This window comes from Grammomys surdaster, unplaced genomic scaffold (genome assembly GCF_004785775.1).
Source record: "Grammomys surdaster isolate TR1022 unplaced genomic scaffold, NIH_TR_1.0 125749, whole genome shotgun sequence".
NCBI classification, from domain to species: Eukaryota; Metazoa; Chordata; class Mammalia; order Rodentia; family Muridae; genus Grammomys; species Grammomys surdaster.
The window spans coordinates 2,966,858-2,986,727 of NW_021620581.1; the positions used below are offsets into that span (position 1 = coordinate 2,966,858).

General features: G+C 36.2%; 1 protein-coding gene across 1 annotated transcript in view; it reads left to right on the forward strand.

Moving 5' to 3' along the window:
• Aff2 (AF4/FMR2 family member 2) overlaps positions 1-19,870 on the forward strand; it is a 486,558-nt gene that overhangs the window by 156,739 nt on the left and 309,949 nt on the right. Inside the window, exons 2-3 of the mRNA XM_028788421.1 lie at positions 1,208-1,340; positions 15,081-15,941. Coding sequence (XP_028644254.1) covers positions 1,208-1,340; positions 15,081-15,941 — 994 coding nt within the window. The remainder of the gene's footprint in view (positions 1-1,207; positions 1,341-15,080; positions 15,942-19,870) is intronic.

Below are 19,870 nucleotides of genomic sequence, written 5' to 3' on the forward strand. Positions count from 1 at the left end.
ACATCCATCCCACTATTATACCTGTGGGTGTATCTTGCTAAGCTAGTTGTAATTGTGCCTCTCAGGTTCATACATAGATGCTCTGTGGAGAAGACCCAAATGTAAATAGGAAATTTATTTATGTTGTATATAAGTCTTATGCTCCTATTGTGAAGGAAATTTTAGGGAATATGCTTAGTGTACCTGAATTTTCACTCCAACCTCTCACATACCATTAACTATGGAATTTTCCAGATGTAGCACAATGTATGCACTTTAAAAGTTTCAGATTTGGGAGCATTTTGATTTTTCAGATATTTGTGCTAGAGATTATCAATTTTTGGTATAAATCATATACATTTAGATTTTAATTTGAAATATTGCATAGTAGAGAAAATAACTACCTTAATAAGGAAGCATTCAATTCTGTAACCCTCAGGGTCACATACTAGATGTTAAATGTTGTCCAGAAGCTCTGAATACTTCATTGGAAAAGTCTGAAATTTGATGAAACTCTCAGAGGTAGTGTTTATAAAACACCTTTATATTGAATTCAATTAATTCTTCTGCCATATATCTCTTTCATTGCTAGTCAATTATTTGTTGGTTCAGCTAGGATCCTTCCTTTCTTAATAATTTCCCCAAAGCCCAAAGGGTTCCTACTGCAGTGTAAAGCACACATATATATATACTCTAAGTATTTAAATAATTTAGTTAATATTCATATGTGTCCACCACCACTTGAGATGGTTTAATGTCTATAAACTCACCCGGGATCATTAAAATATGGTAAAGGCTTTGGGAATAGCACCATTTCACATAAAGATTCATACTTTATTCATTTGTTTCCTTTGTATTGTGTGTCATCTATAGATTCATGGCACCAGGTGGCTAATAACATTATTTGACCTTAATTAAGCCCTCTTCTGTATAGTACACTACTTTTGCATATTATGAAATTGCATCTGCTAATCAAATGTACAAAAGACAAGATTTCTACATATTTGTACAGCCATGGGTACAATTTCTAAAGAATAAGATTCTGTTTTATTTTTCTTATTTTAAATTCAATACAGATAAGAAAAGAGTTCTCTATATAGCACTAAGTTGAGGAGAATTGAATTTGCATCTTTTCTCTAACTAGGGATAACAAGGGAGATCCACATTTCTTACATTTCTTCATGGTTAATTAGTATTTTCTCTGTTTGTGTTTTCCTTTTCATGGCAGTCACTATGAACAAGACCGTAATGCACTTAAAAAAAGGGAATGGGAACGAAGGAGTCAAGAAGTTCAACAAGAAGAAGATCTCTTTTCTTCAGGCTTTGATCTTTTTGGGGAGCCCTACAAGGTAGCTGAATATGTATGTAATTTATCTTTTTGGACAATATTTTCTTGCTACAGTTTTAAATTTACTCATTAACACTAACTTTATTTTAAAGCAATAAAAGTTATTTTAGAAGTGATAGTGTTACATTGGGGGCAATTAAAAGTTTCAAAAGATGTGTGCCAGAACAAAGTTCATATAATTCTCTGACTTGTAAGACTTTCTGTCTTCAAAGAGTCACTTACACTCCAATCCTTGTTATAAGAAATGTTCTTTCTTTGAGAACCGGGTATCGGCTGGGTGAAGGTTCAAGGGACAGGTCACTATGACTCTGCCTATGATTCACTTGTCCTTATCTAAGTTGGTATTATCTGCCAAGGCTACCTATTTACAAGGTCTATGACTACTCAGGCTTGTAAATTTCCACAAAAGCTGCCTGTTGACACTAGCTTATAGCCATCTGTTTCAATGTTTTTCCACTGAGACCCAAGACTTGGTGTTAGTATACATGTATGACAGGCCTATTGCTGATTTTAGGCCTATGGCTGATTTTAGGCCTTCAGTGTGTAAGCAGGGCTGCCCCTGACATCTCCTCCCTTCTCTAAGTATAGAAGGGCTGTGGCAATTCTAATCTTGTGAAGGCGGGGATAGAGGCCTGACCTCTAGTACTTGAAGGGGACCTTGTAATGGCTCCAGTCCCCCTGTTGTTGTCCAGTGAGTCAAGAGGGCCATACCCATCCCGATGTCTTTTTCCTGGAGAGGGGATCCTTCTGACGTCAATCCCTATACAGTCAGGCTTATCCCTCAGGGAACCCAGAGAGATATTTTTATCTTTTATTTATATTCCCTTGCAGTGCTTAGCCTCGCAGCCTAAGCAAGAATTCAGATAGCCTGTCAGAGGGGGTTCTGGGTGGCCCCTCTCTGCTTGGTCTAGGGGCAGAATTCCCCCCTTTTAGGTTGGGTGGAGATGGGTTTTGGAAACACCCTGTATAAAGTAACAACCTCATCTTGAGTCTCGTGGTCCTCCATAGCTAACTTATGATAATGTATCTGAATAGGTTTTGCTACCAAATTCTGTATTCCCCCTGAACACCCACACTCCAGTGTCATTCCCTTCCCCACATCCTGCCTTTCTGTGTTTATAACCCCTGTGTGAATGAATTACGATTTGAGAAAAGTAAATTACTTAAAAAAATAAAAAAATAAAAATATAAAAGATTAAAAAAAATAAAAAGAAATGGGCCTTCTACGTTTCTTATGTATTTAGATGAGCAACCCTTGTGAACCTTATTAGATCACCAATGGATAGGCTACTCACCTTCCCAATCAGTGTCATCTAATGCAAAACTGATGCCCCCCTCCTTTTTTTTCCAGTTTAGTTTAGGATTCATGGTTGGTAGTCCTAATAAGCTTTTGAAAATCCTTGGCTTCTTGGCAAGGGAAAAAAGCCCATCATGTTTCCTCATGGCTAATAAGCATGGGCTAGCATTGTTCAACCAGAGGATAGAATGAAGTAAGTTGATTTTTCCAGAGACATTCAGCCTCCTATATAGCTCCATGAATGATCAAATATAGATGGCTACAAGTATTTGTTTTAGGGTGACTATCTCTGACTTTTTTTTTTGTGGCGGAAATTAGAGGTAACTGGAAAGAGATTAGAAGGGAAGAGTTTTATTGTATTACTGGCAACTGGTTGGGTTTTTTTGTTTGTTTTTTAGTAAAACTTAGTAGTATAATTTTTAATGAAACTAAGCCAATAAAAGAGATAAATGAATGAAGAGGTGATTTAAGAATGACATTATTTAAAGGACAGTGGCTTCAAATAGGAAAGTTCTCAACAAATACAGAGTAGGTTCAGTGTCTACTTTGATGTAAAGTTGGCAGTTTGCATTGGGGACTACTAAGTCAACAGTTTGGCTGGTTTGTTAAGAATGAATAAAGAGTTCTTGATTCAGATACTTTAGTACCTTCAAAGTTTTGAAAGGCTGACAGAATAAATGACTAATTTTCAAATAATTGGCAATTCACATACACACCAGAATTTTTACACTCTTAATTGATCCAATTTATGTAGTATATTTAAATGTATATATTCAGATATATGGTTAATTTAATTTACATAGTTTGAAGGTCCACTATGTGCTAATGATCCCTACCTTCAGGGAAATTCTAGTGACAAGAGTGTGTCATGAATGAGTGATAGCACTGGTGATAGAAATGGAGAGAGGAAGTTAAAGGAATTATTGTATTTGCTAAGAGAAACTTGTGACAGGATGGATTTGTGATAAAGTACGGAGGCTGAAATGATAAGAATAGGTTTCTAACTAAATGTAGTATGGGATAAGAAGGATTGAATTTCTATTTTGTTTTGTTTCTTACCTGAAGACATGATGGTTATTATCAGTAAGTAGTTTAGTAATAAGGGTATGTCCATAACAGAGGTTAAACAAGGCCCCCACTCATCTCCAATTTTTTAACCCAGAATGACTCATGTCTAAAGGAAATGCAGGGACAAAGAGTGGAGCAGAGACTGAAGGAAAGGCCATCCAGAGACTGCCCCACCTGGGGATCCATCCCATCTGCAAACACCAAACACAGACACTATTGCTGATGCCAGGAAGTGCTTGCTGACAGGAGCCTGATATAGCTGTCTCCTGAGAGGCTCTGCCAGAGCCTGACAAATATAGAGGCTGATGTTTGCAGCCAACCATTGGACTGAGTGTGGGGTCCCCAATGGAGGAGTTAGAGAAAGGACTGAAGGAGCTGAAGTGTTTTGCAACTCCATAGGAAGAACAACAATATTGACCAACTAGAACCCCCAGAGGTACTAGGGACTAAATCACCAACCAAAGAGTACACATGGAAGGACCCATGGCTCCAGCTACATATGTAGCAGAGGATGGCATTGTCTGGCATCAGTAGAAGGATAGGCTGTTGGTCTTGTGAAAGCTAGATGCCCCAGTGTAGGGGAATGCCCAGGCATGGAGGTGAGAGTGGGAGGTGGAGGGACACCCCCATGGAAGCAGGGGGAGGGGGGATAAGATAGGGGGTTCTGGAGCAGAATCCGGGAAAGGAGATAACATTTGAAACGTAAATACATAAATTATCCAATAAAAATTATTTTAAAAAAGAAAGGGGCCTAAAAATATGAATCCATATGGCATGACTTTATGAGTATAAAAAGACTTGTGAGGTAATCGTTTGTCCGTACTCTAGACTAGGGCTTTACATATGTATTCTTTTCATTGTTATAAGTAAGATACAAATTGTCCCCATGTTTTTTGAGGAATTTTCAGTCTAAAAACTTAGATGATTCTTGAGCAACTTCAAATTTTTCTCAGTTCATAGTTTTCTCTGCTTTTTTTGTTTGTTTGTTTTCTTAAGTTTGTGTTTTTATTTCTTTTCTTTTCGTCTTCAAGACAAGGTTTGTCTGTATAGCCCCTGGCAGTACTGGAACTCACTCAGTAATCCAGGCTGATCTGAAACTCAAGAGGTCTGTGTGTCTCTGCATGTGCCACCACTCCCTAGCTATTATTTTTTAACAAAAAATCACACAATAACTTTGATCATGTTTCTTTTATTCCAGTTCATTCTAGTTCTTCCCCACTTCTCTATCTACTCAGCTTCATGTTCTTTCTCTCCTCTTTCAAACCAAAAAGCAAACAAGGAACCAAGAAAGACACAAAAGACAATGATCAAAAGAAACAAGTAAAAGGTGAATTAAATGAAAATGCCAAAGCAAAATAAAAGGATACAAAATGTCCACAAAACACCATTGAGACTATTTTTGTGCTGTCCCAGTAACTAATCCTGGGCTCTGGGACTAAAATAAAGCTTATATACTCAGTAGGATTCCTGTTGCAGAAAATTTATTTTGCCTTTGCTAGCAGGCATCAATTGTAGATAGATTTTTGGTTAGGATTGGGGCCCAGTGTCACATCTCCCTCTTGGTGCTGGGACCCCATCTGGCTTGAACCTTGCAGGGCTTATAAATGCTGCCACTGTTTCTGTGAGTTCATTTGTATATCAATCCTACTGTGTCTGGAAGACACCGTTTTCTTGAAGTCATCCATGCCCCCTACCTCTTACTTTCTGCCTACTCTTCTGCATAGAGCCCAGAGAGGAAAAGATTAATAAAGACATTACATTTAAGAATAAGTATTCCAAAGGCTCACATTCTCTGCATATTGTCCAGTTGTGGATCTTTTTATTACTTACCACCTACTGAGGAGAAACTTCTCTAATGAAGGTTGAATGAGACATGATTTATGTGTTTAATAGTAGTCTATCATTAGGAATCATGTTATTGCTATGTTCCTTTAGAAGAATTAGGTTTTAGTGTTGGTTATCTTGTAGGTCAATGACCTATGTAGTCTCACATTCTTGACTGCCTGAACATTTACAAACATTAGTTCCATCTCTTGGAGTGGAACTTAAGTCCAAACAAAAAGTAGTTGGTTTCTTTCATAACATTTGTGCATGTTCCTTCTTTTTAAAATGAATCTTATTATGATTACTACAATTACTATTACTAGTGCTATTTTACAGATTTTCATGGCTCAATAAAAATGAGAAAACTTTGGAACAGAGAGGTTTAAGTGTCTTATACAAGTACATTTGTCTTAAAGGAGGTAAAGACCAAGACCGATGGAGACTTATTTGAATTATTGTGAAGATCAAATGAAATGGCTTGGAATACTTTGCCTTAAAATCTGCAAAGTACATAAAGTTATAGTTTGTATCATTATTATATGTAAAGAAAGCAATGGAAAACCATGGCCCAGAGAAATTAACTATAAAAATATCAGAATTAGGAAAAAAGGAAATGACTAAATCACATACTTTTGCTATACTACAATAAAATAGAAGAAAAATGAACTTCAAAACTTGAATTATTTTGCTTATTTTATTAAAGGGAAATAGTGTGGTACAATAGCCTCTTAGCACATTAGTCTGGCAAGGAAATTATACTACGGATTTTAGATAACATTAGAAGCAAACTAAGGGAACTTTGCATTTCCTAAAGTAATGAGAAGCAGAGAGCTTAAATGAAGCAGTGCTGTTAGTCATGAGCCACAAAGCAGATATGTAATTCATGCTTGAAAATACTTGTGAAATGCATCTCCTTGATAGAGAGATTGCTGTGATTACTTGGAAACTAATGACTACACAGGTTGCTTTCAAGGAATCAACCAATTATATAGAAGGAGATTTAAAGGACTGGCAATATTTTAAAAAGTCTACAATTGGTTGAAACGGCTAAATTTCATCTTTGAAATATTTAGAATTTCTGATCAAGTCTGCTGAGAATATCTTCCTCCTTAACAGGATTGCTAAGCCTTTGGAGGGCAAAAAGGAACATTTAGTGTACATCAGAAGTTACTATTGTGTATAATGAGAGTAAATAATATGGGCATAGAAAGACATATTTCAGGCTCCATAGGTTTTCTATGTCATGTCTAGTTTTTGAGAAATTACAAGACTAGATGACAGTCACCTCTCCCATGGTGAGGAGGCAGAAAATTGACCCTGGCAACCTGTTCTGAATTATGAAGTATCTGGTGGTTGTTAAATAGTGGACTTTTTGAGGCTATATATCTATGCCTGTGTGTCTATGCCTAACTTTGATTCATGAGTATTTTTTTTTTACTTACTAGCATTTGTCATAAAATGATCACAGTATTTCTTACTTGTAGTCATGGCAATCTGTTATGTAAACCGTGCAGATCTTCATTCAATTTTTAACTTAGAAACTTGGACTGTAAACTCAACCTTAAATTATCTCCTATTGAATTCCTGTCATGAGGCCTTCTGAAACAATTGCTCTGTGAGGAAATTTGTCTAAGAAGGATGCCAGCTTCCATCCCTATAGGTTACCACTGTTATACTCTACCCTGTAGCTTGTGTGTACAGAAAAGCTACAGAAGCTAATTGTGACAGTTTAACCCCTAACTTGAAATGACCACTTACTTCCACTGAATTAGAATTTAATGTAACTCTTACAGTTTTTTTCTTCATAAGAAAAAAATATATATAAGGAATACCTTGGCATTTTCTAGAAAAAAAGGGTCTGTGCTAAGGAAAAATAATTTTTTTAAATTGCTTTAAATCTCTTATAGGTGAGTCAATAAGAAAAATCCTCCTTTATATTTTAAAGCCATGTATATTTTTGTCTCACATAATAATGTATGGTAATATTCTTCTTTTCACAGATAAATATTATTCTTTAGCCTATAAGCTTTTCATTCTTGACTTATCTATAATAGACTTCAAAGTTTTCAAGTCACTATTCAGTCAGTAGTAACCAAGTTACTATGCCTTTTGCCTTTCAAATGTATCTTTTACTTCAAGTTTTTACATAGTCTTTCATTTGATAGAGGCACAGTAAAGGATATATTTTTTTTCTGTTAAATTCTTCAACAATTTATAATATTAGACCAGTGGTTCTCAACCTGTGGATTGAAAACCCTTTAAAAGGTCAAACAACTTTTTCACAGGTGTCACATGTCAGATATCCTGCATATCAGATATTTATATTACAATTCATATCAGTAGGAAAATTACAGTTATGAAGTAGCAATAAAAATAATTTTATGGTTGGGGTCGCTACAATATGAGGAACTGTAGTAAAGGGTCTCAGCATTGGAAAGGTTAAGAACCACTGTAGTAGACATTGTGTCAATTTTTGGTGATATAAAAATGATTCAGACTTATCTATTGTATTTTAATAGCTATAGGTTTAGACAGGAAATGAAAGCATACCTTTAATATATATACTGCATATAGCATTGTGTTAATTTCTGGGCTTATTTAGAGAAGTTTTAATTTTCCATTAATGTTGACATTATACTGATAGATATTTGCCAGTTTAGAAATTCTCTTTGTTCAAAACATATTTTAAAACTTGAGTTTTACAAAATGTGTCAGCATGCTTTGGAAACTAAGTCAACTCTAATAGATAAACATCAATGAAGATTCATTAAGAATTAGTCATTGTTCTGCCTACTGAGAAAAAAGATATGTCTTCTGTATACCATCAAAATAACAACAGGCATTTTACTAGCTTGCTTGTAAGCAAATGAGATATAAGGTATGTGGATCCTCATAACCCAGAGGGTAGGGTGACTTTCCATGGCAAAAGGTGTTGTTGTGCTGGTATCTGTAGTGGGACAAGGATAAGGCTATTTTGTAGAAATTTGCTTCCACTAAATCCATTAAACATGACAATGATATTTTGAGTGGGAAATTAAATCCCTTTGTTTCTGCTGGTAGAGTCAGATACTTGATCAGAGACAGATATCTGTGTTTGTAGCATATGCCATATTACTTCAGACATAAATTTTTTCTGAAAATATTTCAGAAGTACATCAAATTCTTGGTGAGATTTTAAGGGAATGGAATTTCTTTGTTTTATATTTAGGGAGTAAAGAGGCATACTGACTTTGGCTGCTGTCCAAATGGTTCATTGTGTAAGTCAGTTGAAGGAAATTGCTATATGCAAAGAGTTTATTCTTGCCTTTGCTAAAAAGTAATTTCTGACATTAAAATAGTAAACCTAGGGAATTTTAGGGAATAAAAATGATTTCTCCCCTTCTATATCTTTTAAATACACCTTTCAAATGTGCTTCTGGAAACAGGGCAATTATTCTACTGAGAATTATATAGAATGTTAATTGTTTAATCACTACTTCAGCACCAAGGTTGCATAAGATGTTCTTGACTTATATTTATTCAACTTCTAATGATCTCCATTGCCCCACAGAAATCCCCTAGCATACATTTAGCATATTTTGGCATAATCTTTAAAATTCATATTTCTCTAACTGCCCTAATTTTTTACAAGTGTCTAAGAATTAACACATGGCATGAATTAAATATGTGGAGATCATTCTAATAATGAGGCCAAGGTTCCTAGTTTGATTTTCTTTTCTTTCTGATTATTCCTTTTTGGTGCCCTTTCCTGGCCCTTCTTCATGCCTCTGTCTATTGAAAGTGAATATGCTCCACATGTTTTGCTTGAGCCTAATCTTCTCATTCCATTATTCCATTTCTAATACATCACTCTTTATCCTTCCTATATTTTCCCATCTTCACATACAATGGCAATAGAAGCATATATCTTTAAATAGAGACTAATACCTGAGAGTTGAAGAAGAAGTACACTACCTGTGTGGCCTAGGAGAGCAGGAAATCCTGAGGGCATATGAAGTACCTTGGATGTTGAACATTTGTCTTTTATGAACCACATTGTTTTCCACTTTTGTGCATGAAGAGCATGCTTATGGTTTCTATGACATAAATGCCATATAATATGTGGCCTTCTGTAACAAATGGCTCCTTGCCAAATGACACCTAGGATAATGGTAGCTTTTGCTCTTTGTAACATATGTGGCCAGAATAGTACTACCTAGGCATAGTGAAGTCTTTTGCTTTTCTGAATTAAACACCTTGCTCTGATAGCTTATTTTGATGTAAAGAGAATCATAAAAGTTAATTTTGAGAATTAGCAAGTGAATTTCATCAGATTTATTTCCACATATACAGCTACCCTTTATATTTCAGTCATAAAAGCTTTACTTTCTCATTGTAAAAATGTAAGCAAGAGCTTAATTACTTTATAAAATAACAATCTGACATTTTGTGAGATTAGCATATCCTAAAAGGACATGATAGAGAAGGGCTGTTGATTATCCAAAGATTGATTTGGTTGCTTCTTTTACTCTTACACGTTAGGCTAACATTGTTTTGAAAAGAAAACTTTGTTTTGATTTACTTATGCAACATTTAAACTGAAAAAAATTTCTAACTCACTGTAAAGACACAGGAAAGCAATTTTATGAAGTCCCATTTGTCAATTCTTGATCTTAGAGCATATGCCATTGGTGTTCTGTTCAGGAACTTTTCCCCTGTGCCCAAGTATTCGAGGGTCTTCCCCACCTTCTCTTCTATTAGTTTCAATGTATCTGGTTTTATGTGGAGGTCCTTTATCCACTTAGACTTGAGCTTTGTACAAGGAGATAAGAATGGATCAATTTTCATTCTTCTACATGTTGTCCTCCAGTTGAACCAGCAAAATTGCAAAGTTTCTGTAAGGCAAAGGACACTGTCAATAGGACAAAACGACAACCAACAAATTGGGAAAAGATCTTTACCAATCCTACATCTGATAGAGGGCTAATATCAAATATATACAAAGAACTCAAGAAATTAGACTCCAGACAACCAAATTACCCTATTAAAAAATGGGGTATAGAGCTTAACAAAGAATTTTCAATGGAAGAAACTCGAATGGCCGAGAAGCACCTAAAGAAATGTTCAGCATCCTTAGTCATCAGGGAAATGCAAATCAAAACAACCCTGAGATTCCATCTCACACCAGTCAGAATGGCTAAGATTAAGAACTCAGGTGATAGTAGATGCTGGCGAGGGTGTGGAGAAAGAGGAACACTCCTCCATTGTTGGTGGGACTGCAAGATGGTGCAACCACTTTGGAAATCAGTGTGGCGGTTCCTCAGAAAATTGGACATAGCATTACCTGAGGATCCAGCTATACCACTCCTAGGCATATACCCAGAAGATGCTCGAACATATAACAAGGACATATGCTCAACTATGTTCATAGCAGCCTTATTTATAATAGCCAGGAGCTGGAGAGAACCCAGATGTCCTTCAACTGAGGAATGGATTCAAAAAATGTGGTATATTTACACAATGGAGTATTACTCAGCTATTAAAAACAATGAATTCGAGAGGTTCCTAGGTAAATGGATAGAACTAGAAATTATCATTCTAAGTGAAGTAAACCAATCACAAAAGAACACACATGGTATTCACTCACTGATTATTGGATATTAGCCCAGAACCTTGAAATGCCCAAGACGCAACTCACAGGCCACATGAAGCTCATAAAAAAGGAAGACCAAGTGGGGGTGATTTGGTCCTTCTTAGAAGGAACAACAAAATACTCAAGGGAGCAAATATGGAGACAAAGTGAGGGACAGAAACTGAAGGAGGGGCCATTTGAAGACCTTTCCACCTGAGTATCCACCCCATGTGCAGTCACCAAAGGTAGATGCTGATGTGGAAGTCAGGAAGTGCATGCTGATAAGAGCCTCATATGGATGTTTCCTCAGAGGTCTTCAAGAGTCTGACATATTCAGAGGCAGATGCTCACAACTAGCCATTGAACTGATCATGAGGTTCTCAATGGAGGAGTTAGAGTGAGGACTGAAGGAGCTGAAAGGGTTTGTGGCACCATGAGGAGAGCAGCAATACCAACCAACCACAGCTCCCAGGGTCCTAACCACCAGCCTGGGAGCACTTATGGAGGGATCCAGGGCTTCAACTGAATATGTAAGAGTGGAGGGCCCTGCCGGGCACAGGTGGAAGAAGAGATCCTTGACCTCATGAAGGCTGGACGCCCAAGAGGGTGGGAATTTTGAGGGTGGGGAAGTGGGAGTGGGGGGGTAGGTGGGGGTTACATCCACGGAGAAGAAGGAGGAGGGGTAAGGGGATGGGGGGTTCCCGGGTGGGTGGGGGATGGGGTAAAGGGATAACATATGAAATGTAAATAAAATATCCAATAAAAACAAAAGGAAAAAAAAGACACAGGAAAGCTTGAGTCACTGTTGATGAACAATGCAGCATTTCAAAGGAAATGAGTATGAATCATCAATGTGTAAACACAGTCGCCCCCAGAATATGTAGGCAGGCACCAGTAATTTATACAGTTCTCTGATTAATAGGAATTAGATTCATGTTAGTCATAAGTCAGCTCAATTAGATGTTGTTTAATCCGTTGCCTTGTTTAAAGTTTGTGTAGAGAGGACAGTGTAGTTTAACTGATTTCTCTATCAAACAGATTTAGCATTTTATGATATAATATATTGCAAAGATTGATATGTCACACACGTCAAGTATTCCTTGTAAGCCAACCACCAGTAAAAAGATATCTTTAATTATAGTGTGCAATGTATCAGTTCTCATGAAACCCACAATTAGTAGGGTTTTCTGTTTTGGTTTTGTTGTTGTTATTGTTTTGTATAATTACTCATGCAGGGGGTCTGGATTCACTTCTCCTCTCAGTTCTAGGACCCCATGTAGTATAGACTGCTGCAGATTCCATGTGGCCTCAGTCTTTGTTATTTCATTAGAACTTTGATCATATTGATTTAGGGGTCTGTGTGTCTTTGGTATCCTCCATTCCCTCTTGCTCTTCCACTCTTTCCACCTCCACTTCTGATGGGTCCCTTGAGTCTTAGTGATGAATTTGACTGAGATATCCCTTTTAAAGCTAAATGTTCCAAAGTTTCTCATTCTCTGCATAATGTCTGACCATGGACTTCTTTATTTGCCCCCATCTGCTGTAAGAGAAAGCTTCTTTGATGATGGATGGGCAGGGCACTGACTTATGAGTATGTAGAATGTCACCAGGTGTAATTTAATTGCTAATATTAAAAAAAACAGAAGTACTTAGTTTTATCTAGTTTTATACCTCCCCATTGGTAGTATGTAGTATACTTCCCTATACCAAAGATGCTAGCTATTAGAGGTAAAGGCTCTATGTGGCCAACAGTTCAACTTCCATATTAAGTGAGTTTTACAGATCTTGTTTTCAGCAATGTCAACTTACCATGAGTTTGTAGTGAGCTCTTTAGAGTCTTGGCAACAGCCTGGATTGTTTGGGGGTGTCTTTGGAACTCTTTTGTCCTACAACTCAATTATATATAACACAATCTCAATCCTGGAAAATTCATTTGGTAACAAGCAATGTTCTGTGGGTCTTTGTCTCCCCCATTAATTGGTGATTTCATTTAAGTCACCTTCATATATGTATTTTTTAGGAAACTTCTATTATATTAGGTTTCCATACTACCCTTCAAATGGCCCTTAGTTTTGGCAATTTTTCCATGTATTCCCTTCCTTAGGCCCCTCCTCCATCTCTGTCTCTCTCTAATTGATTCTCCCATTCCAGTCTTTATCTTCATATATACATATTGTTCTCTTCTATTTTCCTTTCCTAGGAAGATCTATCTGTCCTTCCCAGTTCCTTACTCTACACCTAACCACTTTGTTTGTATGGATTGTAGCTGGGTTATCATTGAATTCATATTTACATACAAGTGAATATGTACCATGTATGTGTGGGTTATTTCACACAGAATGATTTTCTTTTCTAATCCCATGCATATACTTGTTAATTTCATGATTTCTTTTTTTACTCATCTGAGTAATATGACATTGTGTAAATGCGCCACATTTTTTTATCCATTATTCTGTCATGACATCTGCATTGTTTCATATTTCTGGCTATTATGAAAAGAACAGGATGTTCTCTGTGGTAGGATAAAGCTTCCTTTGGTTAAATGATCAAGAATTGTATAGCTAGATCTTGAAATACATAAATTCCCATTTTCTTCATAAACCACACACTAATTTATATATTGACTGTATAAGTTTGCACTCCTACCAGCCATAAGTGCACATTACCCTTACTCTACATCTTCACCACAATGAGGTGTCACTTGTGATTTTGATCTTAGCCATTTGGACATGTGTAAGATGAAATCTCAAAGTAGTTTTACATTTGTATTTTCTAGGTCACTGAGGATGGTGTACTCTTATTTGTTTCTCAGCCATTTGAGTTTCCACTTTTGAGAATTCAATTTAGATTTGTATCACAATCTTTAAATAAATTAACTATATTATTTATTTACATTTCAAATGTTGTATCATCCCAGGCCCACTCCCAGAGTTTTTTCCCCTATACCCTTCCTCTTTGCCTCTCTAATACTATAGAGCAACAGTGCACCCCATTTTGAATTGAGTTGTTTTTGTGATAGTTTTTTGTTGTTGTTCTTTATTATATTTTGGCTAGTAGCCCTCTTGCAGATATATAGTTGGTAAAAAAGTATTCCCATTCTCTAGGCTACTGTTTTGTCTGAATGACTATATAATTTTCAGTTTGACAGGATCCCATTTATTGATTGTTGATCTTAGAACCTGTGCTAATGGTGTTCTGCTCAGAATGTCTTCTGTTGTGGCAATGAATTTAAGGCTATTTTCAACTTTCTCTTCTATCAGGATCAGTGTATCTGGTTTTATGTTGAGGTCCTTGATCCACCTGGACTTGAGTTTTGTGCAGGGTGACAAATAAGATCTATTTGGAGTCTTTAATGTGCAGACATCCAATATGACTAGCACCATTTATTGAAGATGATGTCTTTTTATCGTATGTATATTTCTGGCTCCTTTATCAAAAATATCAGGTGTCCATAGGTGTGTGGATTTATGTCTGGGTCTTCAATTCAATTCAATTGATCAATATGTCTGTTATTGTAGCAATGTCATGCTATTTTTAATATCATAGCTGTATAGTAAAACTTTAAATTGGGGGTGGTGATACTACTAGAAGTTCTTTTATTATTCAGTAAAGCTTGGGGATATCTTAGGGTTTGAGATTGTTTGTTTTGTGTGTATGTGTGTGTGTGTGTTTATGTGTATGTGTGTGTTTGTGTATATGTGTGTCTTCATATAAAGCTGAAAATTGTTCACTGAAGATTTGTGAAGAATTCTATTGGGATCCAAAATCCTTTTCAATATAAGATTTATGTTTTCCTCACTTACCACACAAAGTATGAAATTATGTAACAGTATGACAATTTTAAAGAATGTTGTTTACCAGTCTGTATTAGGCTTCTTTTTGAAGTGTTAATGTTAGGAAGCAGACATCTATTAATTTTCTCTCCTTCTACCCCCATCTTTTTGTTACTTTAGACAAACAAAGGGGATGCCCTTGCCAACCGAGTCCAGAACACTCTTGGAAGTTATGATGAAATGAAGGATCTGCTATCTAACCATTCCAGCCAGAATCATCTAGTGGGCATCCCAAAGAATCCAGTGCCCCAAACGCCAATCAATAAAAGTGAAGCAAGCTTTTATCCAGAACAAAAGAATCGAATGATCCCATCTCATCAGGAGAATATCCACTCCTCAGCACCGATGCCTCCACCTTCAGTTGTGATACTGAATTCCACTCTAATACACAGCAACAGAAAATCAAAATCTGAGTGGCCACGAGATAATCTCAATACAAGCCCTGCACAAGCAAGCCAGGTCAGCAGTCAACCAAACAAGATGCAGACAGCCACACAAGACCCACCTCAAACCCGATTGGAAGACTTCTTTGTCTACCCAGCTGAGCAACCCCAAATTGGTACAGTTGAAAAATCTAACCCATCTGCAAAGGAAGATAATAACCCTAATTCGGGTGGAGAAGATGCTTTCAAAGAAATCTTTCAGTCTAATTCACCAGAAGAATCTGAATTTACAGTGCAAGCGCCTGGGTCTCCCTTAGTTGCCTCATCTTTATTAGCTCCCAGCAGTGGCCTTTCTGTTCCAACATTCCCACCAGGGCTTTACTGCAAAACAAGCTTGGGACAACAAAAACCGACTGCATATGTAAGACCCATGGATGGGCAGGACCAGGCAACTGACATCTCTCCAACACTGAAGCCTTCCATTGAATTTGAGAACAGTTTTGGAAACCTCTCTTTTGGATCACTGTTGGATGGGAAACCCAGTGTAACCAGTTCAAAGACCAAACTGCCAAAGTTCACAATCCTGCAAACAAGTGAAGTAAGTAATCTTTAAGGTTTTCTTTTATTTCATAGTTGGGTTTTCTATTCTCCATTATTGACTACTTTCAACCTATTCATTTATCTTACTGGATTGTGTGTATAGATGTCTTCAAGGTGAGTTTGATACTTAATATATGGTAACTTGTGACCCAAATAAGCAACACATTGTAAGTTCAATTAAGTCTCCATAATTTGTAATGATGAAATACATGGTTGAGTTGAGTGAATGAAATAGGGTAGTTATAGAATGATTTTAGAAAAATTTTCTGTAATAAAATTATGTACAACATGAAAGCATTTTCTAGAATGAATGCATTCGATTTTTTCTTTGAAACAAGACATCACATAGCACAGGCTGGCATCAAATTTACAAAGAAAAAAAATGATCTAAAACTCCTGATCCTTCCACCTCCACCTCCTAAGTGTTCCAAATACATGCACACAACAATACTCAGGGTCTAGCACCAAAGACATTTAAAATAATTCTTTCATGTCTTGTGAGTCTGTTTAGAGAAGTATTATTTGGCAAGGTACTGATATTACCTTCTTATCCCCCAGTCTTCTTTCTGGTGTCACTTTCTTCCACAGTTACCCACACAGCCTCTTTATAATTACCTCTATCCTACTTGTATGTCCAACCAAGTCTCACTGTGGTTGAAATGAATAATAATTTGTCTAACTTAAGGACTATTGCCTGTAAATGAGAATTCCAGTGGGACCATAGCCTCTTGAAAACAAATAGGTAATGACAGGCCTTATGGATTCTGAGTAGACGACATATATAAGGCTGCCCGTGAGATAACCTTATATAAACAGCTACCCACTGCCATTTCATTTCATTTTTGATAGTGTCTCATATTGGGATGATTTTGGTTTTTGTATTATTATTGATGAAGTCTTGTCAAGATTACACCTACATATCTCTCGATTCTGTCTCCACTTCTCTACACCCAATGCCTTTGTCTGTGGATTGCTGGAACCTTTCCTAACTGAACACTGCCCTTCTGTCTCATTTTTCTTTCAGTTGTCTTTTTATACAAGTTAGTCTCTTCTTTTGATTCTTCGATGTATTGTCATTACTAGCAGAAAACAAAGTCAAGTATTCTTAGTTCCATCTCTAAATTTTCACACTTTGACTTGACTTTTCCTTTCTGGTATAAAGGAAGGTGTTTGGTAGAAAATATGTATTCAGCTATACTTAATTGTATTTTTTGGCCTGTTTCTTACTCTGTTCTATTCTTATGTAGTCATCAAGGAATCTTAATTTCTTCAGCACGTCTTAATATTGGGTTTTAATATAACATACCTAAATATGGATATGCTTTGAAAGAAGACGACAATAAGAGGAAATTGAAATATCCTTTGAAGCTTCCCTTGTCTTAATATATACTACTGTTCTCTCCTTACATTGCAGTAGCATGATACAGGACTGACTTGCAAGTAGTAGTGCTCTATAAAGCAGTATGCTATGCTGTTCTATGACTCATTAACAAAGTGACAGGTCACACATCCAGTGCAATCCATTCCATTGTAAACCTCACTTTTATCATTCACAAACTAGCTGACCCAGACACAGAAATAACTTCATTGTTTTTCCTCAATATTCCAACACACTGAAAAAACGTACATTTTATTTTTTTCTTGAATATTTTATTTATTTACTTTTCAGATGTCATACCCTTTCCCTATTTCCCCTCCCTAGAAACCCCCTATCCCATCCCCCTCCTCCTTTATGCTTTTATGCCATTTTAATTACAAGCATGTATTAAGGTCAGTTCTAGGTTGAGTGTCTAGCAATATAATAGTTCCAAATAGTCAAGGGACAAGCAAGACAATAAACACAAATAGTCAAAGAACAAGCAAGGCATTAAACCCAATTATGTGAACACTCCCATGATCACTGTTTCTAAGGGGTTATCAGGATGGCCAAAATATCTGAGACTATTTCCCTGTCCTAGCCCAAAGTCATTTTCATGTCTGAAGCCGACTTCCTTGTTCTAGCCTAAAATTTAGATTCCTGTCTGAAATTACTTCTTTGTTCTAGCCTAAGATTTAGATTCCTACCTGAAATTACTTCTTTGTTCTAGCTTAATGTCAGATTCCTGCCTAAAGCCTACTTCCTTGTCCTTGGCCAATGTAATGTTCCTGCCAAGCAGCTCATTTCCTTGTTCTTGGCCCATGTCAGATTTTTGTAAGCTACCCCAAAGCCTCTCTCCCTCTCCTCCTTTTTATTTCATTAACAAGACTGAGTCTGTCTTAGGTCATTCTGACAAGAATACCTTCCTTACTCATGTACATTTTCTGAGTGAGCTAGCATTATCTCTGGATATGATTGTCCAAGGAGCAACCATGTGCATGCAGCCTAGTGATGGTTCAAATTGACTCTGGTTTATCTTTGTCTAGAAAATGGGTCAGCTACAATAAAGTCATGATCAGTGAAGAAGGTGTTTATTTTAAGGTAGAGGTCTCAGAGGATTTCAAATGAGGGAAGAGTGAAATTTAGGGTCCTAAGATCAAGAGGATAGACAGATTAGAGGGGCAATGTGAAACAAAATTAGGAGGAAAGAAATTGAGACCTTAGAGATCCCAACAGAGAACTTAGAAGGCTGTAGATTGGAATGTGCACATAAATATAGACATGGTAGAGCATTATGGAGCTTTGAACCTAATGAAATTTATGTGGGTAAAACTCTGAACAAGTCTGAAAATTTACCCTATTAAATCTTGATGGACTTTTCAATAGCACCTAACATTAGAATTCAGTTCTAGCTCAGGCACCAAAAATTTCAGTCACTGAGTTCTGGATCTCTAGTCATTATAGCTATCTTTGATGGCTTGCAGTATTATTTTGAATTATTACTCTGAAATCTTATCTATAGAGCAATTTCAGTATTTCTCTAAGTATTTGCAGTTCTTTCCCTGGCTCTAGTGACAGAAGCTGACACGCGTTAGTGAAGTTTATTTGGCCTGGTTAAGGAGCAGGGACAATTAAATGATACCACTCATACCACTCAAACTCAGACATATGCAAATAATCAGATATGATAATTTTCACATACTCAGAAGTTAAAGTTGTTTTTTAAAACCTGACGTGTATGTGTGTGTGTGTGTGTGTTTGTATGTATGTATGTATTTGTGTCCATATTAATTTAGGTCTATAATTATTGGGGAAAATTTTATTTCTCATTCATAAAACTTTCTTCACTTCTTAAAATTTCTACACTACATTAAAAAGACCAAATATACAACCAAATGTATGGCAAAAGGTCAGCTGTCCAATTAGGGCTTAATGTTTAAGCAAATAATAAAAACACCATGTTAAAAATTTATTATCATTTTATGCCACCAAAGAAGAGTAATGTAGTATATAGTTGAGTACAGAAGAATTTTCTAGAAAATGAATCTGAAAACAATAAAAGCTTTATTTATATCCAATGGAAACTAAAAGTTGTTTGTAAATTATGTTTTCTTAAAAATGAAATTGTTAATAAATAGATCTTTATACACGATTCTATTACAAATGTTTTTAGTTTTATTATACTTTATTTTATTTTACATTTTGCATTATGATGAATGTATGCTCATGTGAATAGCTTTGCATTTTGCTACAATTTCAATTTCTTACTTGTGTTGTTTACAAATGAGAGATCCAGTATCTCACGGTAAGTGTCTCAACATTTTGAGAGCATAGCACTAACATAGAAAGTACCAACAGTAACAACAACAATAAACAATAATAATATTTATCTTGAATGTATAGGCAGTGTGACAATCAGTCATAATACATTTATCTACTATACACTTCAGTTTCTCTGACTTAATAGATAATCAGGGAACTCTAAAAAGCCAAAATGAGACTTCTTATTGGTTGTCCAATATAATATGGTAACCCTTGATACCATATATATACCACCAACAAAAATAAGC